General features: G+C 60.7%; 1 protein-coding gene across 1 annotated transcript; it reads left to right on the plus strand.

Annotated features, from left to right (window-relative positions):
- The first annotated feature begins 1071 nt into the window (after positions 1-1071).
- Positions 1072-2472, plus strand: NKX2-8 (NK2 homeobox 8). Its single transcript, XM_037056392.1, has 2 exons — positions 1072-1228; positions 1916-2472. Exons 1-2 carry the CDS (start codon positions 1072-1074, stop codon positions 2470-2472), a joined length of 714 nt encoding a protein of 237 aa, XP_036912287.1.
- Positions 2473-3458: the final 986 nt, after the last annotated feature.

Raw genomic sequence — 3458 nt, forward strand, 5'->3', positions numbered from 1 at the left:
CCTGCTCTTGGGCAGAGGCCACATTCCTGGCACTCGGACTGATGTTGAGGCCAAGGAGCCAGGGCGCACAAGTGGCGCCAGAGGGTCTAGCGACGCCAAAGAGGACGCAAAGCCCTGGTAGGCCGCCCTGCGAAACGGCGCCGCCCGTAAACTCTAAGTAGGGTCTGGGCTCAGCTCTGAGAAGGGCGCGAAGGGGCAGCCAACGACTCTGCCACTTCGGAATAAAATGTTGGACTGGTATGGGGAAACGCACGCTGAGCCACGGCTCCCCAGATGCTGCCAGCCCTTCCCCAGCACCCCTGAAGTTGCGGGGTCGATGGGGGTGTGGGGAGTCTCCAAGCGGCCTTCAACACTTCTGGCCCACAGGCGACTCCTCTGTGCCCACAGGAATTCTCGCCTCAGTCCTTGGAGGCGCCCAACCAAAAAGAGAACGAGAGCGTGCCAGTTGAACGCCGCCTTGTAATTCACTTTCCAGATAATTGCGGGACACAAACACTGTAGCAAACAAGCTTGAGGAATCAGCAGACAGGGAATAAATTCCTGGGTGCTCCTAAACCTACCCATGCCTCTCCCGCCCATCCCGGCGCTCCTGCGGGGCCAGGCCCTGTTCAGCCAGGAGAAGGAGGAAGCTGGGGATGGGCAGGCGGGTGTTGGCTACCGCTCGCCACCCAAGACGTTATTCATCGGGAACAATCCCCATTATCTGTCCACACTTTGCGCTAATCAGACAGAATTGCTAATGCCGAGGGTTGCTTCCTGCTGCCTCTGGGAGGTAACGGGGAGCCGAGGGGCGGAGGACGGGGCGGGGCAGGGGGCGGAGGTGGCACCTTCCGGGCTCGCCGGGTCTTTGGTCAGTACTCATTCAGGTACTTAACACGCTGGAGACCAGGACCTCGCCTTTCAAAGCGTCCTGGGTGGGAAGAACTGTTTATATAGAAAGGGATTCCGCTGTAAGCGCGCTAATATCTGGGCAGCCAGCGCATGGCGCGCGCCCCTAACGCCCACCAGTAGGAGCGGCCGCCGCTTAGTTCACAGCCTGACCTGCCCCTCGCCTCCTTCCCCTCCTCTGCCATGACCACCTCTGGACGCCTCAGCTTCACCGTACGCAGCCTCCTGGATTTACCCGAGCAGGACGCCCATCACCTGCGGAGGCGGGAGCCTGAGCTACGTGCCCCCTGTCCCAGATCCTGTGCCACCTGGCTGGGATCCGAGCGCGGCAGCTACGCGTGTGAGTAAGCGAAGGACGGCGTCGGGAGTGGAGGGGCGAGTAGAATTCCGCGCCCGGCCCCTGCGGGGGTGGATTGCCCCAGCGGGGGTGGATTGCCCCAGCGTTGGAACCGTGGGTTCTGTCCTCAGACCCTTACTCCTTGCAGCCCCCGGTAGGCATATCCTGAAAGCAGATCCCTGCGCCTGGAATTGACGCCAGGTACTTGGGCTTCTGTTTCTAAGGACAGGAATGTTTAAATATTTAGGACCGGGCCCTTAAATGCCGAGAACACGGCCACGTTCTCCAGTCCTTGGTGCGGGATGGTAGTATTGGAGAACTTAGCTTTCCTGGATTCAGGGCTTTGCAAACCTCTGCCAACAGTAGTGCACTCGATCCAGAGGTGGTCAGTGTTGGTGAGCCAGCTTGCGGTAAATTCATCACCACAAGACCAGTGTGGACTTGTTTTAACAGGGCCCTGGATGGGTTTCTTTTGGGGGCTCGGTCTCAAGTTGTGTTATAAAAGGGTCACTGAATTCGGAGAGGCGGGAGTCCAGGTGTGGGCCCAGGGAAGGAAATGGTCTCATCTCAAAAGCCGCGGGAGAGTGGTGTTCCCTTCGGCAGGTGGCTGGGCATCCGCGCACGCGAGAAGCGGCCGGCGCACAGAGCGGCCGGCGCCTCACCAGGCCTTGTCTCCTTTGCGGTCCTTAGCCTCGGACGAGAGCAGCCCAGACACCAGCCCGCCCGACTCGTCGCAGCGGCCGCCCGCTCAGCCTGCATCTCCGAACTCAGACGCAGAGAAGAGGAAGAAGCGGCGGGTGCTGTTCTCCAAAGCTCAGACACTGGAGTTGGAGCGGCGCTTCAGGCAGCAGCGATACTTGTCCGCGCCCGAGCGCGAGCAACTGGCGCGCCTGCTGCGCCTCACTCCCACGCAGGTCAAAATCTGGTTCCAGAACCACCGCTACAAGCTGAAGCGCACGCGTGCGCCCGGGGCCGCGGAGTCGCCCGACTTGCCAGCTTCTGCAGAGCTGCGCAGCGCACCGGGCTTGCTGCGCCGTGTGGTGGTACCCGTGCTGGTGCGCGACGGGCAGCCGTGCGGGGGCAGCAGCGAAGTGGGCACGGCCGCTGCCCAGGACAAAAACGGTGCGCTCCCAGCCGCCGCCTGCCCTTTGCCGGGCTACGCCACCTTCGGGCCCGGCTCGGCGCTCGGCCTCTTCCCCGCCTACCAGCACTTAGCGCCCCCCTCCCTGGTCTCTTGGAACTGGTGAGGCAGCTGCGGGACGAGGGCACTGGGCCTACCCCAGACTTTGCAGTAAGCACTGCGGCAGGTGCAGGGGTGGAGCATGGAGCGCTCCCCGGGCTTCACCACCCAGCAAGCTCAGCGTCTTTTGGCGCCAAGGTCCCCCACCAGGTCTCACAAGCCAGCGGCGCAGGGAACTTTCGTCATATTCCCCCCGCCCCATCTCCTCATCTCGACGGCCAGCCCCAGAGTTAGATTTTGTTGCCTGAACCTTACTTGTATATTTTTAAAATAACTATTTGTATGGGAAACAACTTATTTTAAAAGAAATAGAATATTTTCCCCCTACGTGGTGCTAAAATAAAATGTGTAGGGTTGGGTCCTCGTGTGGTCTTGCAGGAATGTAGGTGGGTGCTGTGTTTTTCTCTGACCAGGTGAATTAAGCCCCACCTGAGTTGAGTAGGAGTCCTTACAAGGCTTAGGAATAAAAGCGGGGAGGAGGAGGGAGAGCGAGGAAGCAGAAGCAACTCTGGGGTCCCTGTTAGTTTTGGGTGGTTCTGACCCAAAGGAACGCGGAGGCCCCTTTGGGTTTCCCGAGCTGCTGGAGGTTCAAACACCAGCAGTCAATCCAGTCGGCCAAGACCGAGACAGGACGTAGGCTTCTACATGTGGATTCTACGGAGACCTGCAATCGCTCTGGGAGGCTGGGGGCGGGGGCTGAGGTGGGGTGGGGTGGGCCTCTTTCTGCGCGGGAGCGGGAGCAGCCGCGGCTTGGCTGCAAGCTGTCGGTTTCCGGAGTGCGGCGGCGGGTGCTCAGGGCCTCGGAGAGCACCAGGAGACCTTTTAACCCCCCAGTTAAGCCTTCCAGTGCCTGACACACGGTAGCTGTGATTTCCTGCCTCTTCCTGGCGCTACACCTGGCGCGGCGAAGTGGTGAAGAAACCAGAGTGGTCGGGAATGACCCACCTTAGGACTGCCAGTTGAAGGAGGACCAGTTTGGAGAGCCCCGGTGGC

The sequence above is a fragment of the Sturnira hondurensis genome, unplaced genomic scaffold (assembly GCF_014824575.4).
Source record: "Sturnira hondurensis isolate 20B ecotype Veracruz unplaced genomic scaffold, ASM1482457v3 Scaffold0008948, whole genome shotgun sequence".
Classification (NCBI taxonomy): domain Eukaryota; kingdom Metazoa; phylum Chordata; class Mammalia; order Chiroptera; family Phyllostomidae; genus Sturnira; species Sturnira hondurensis.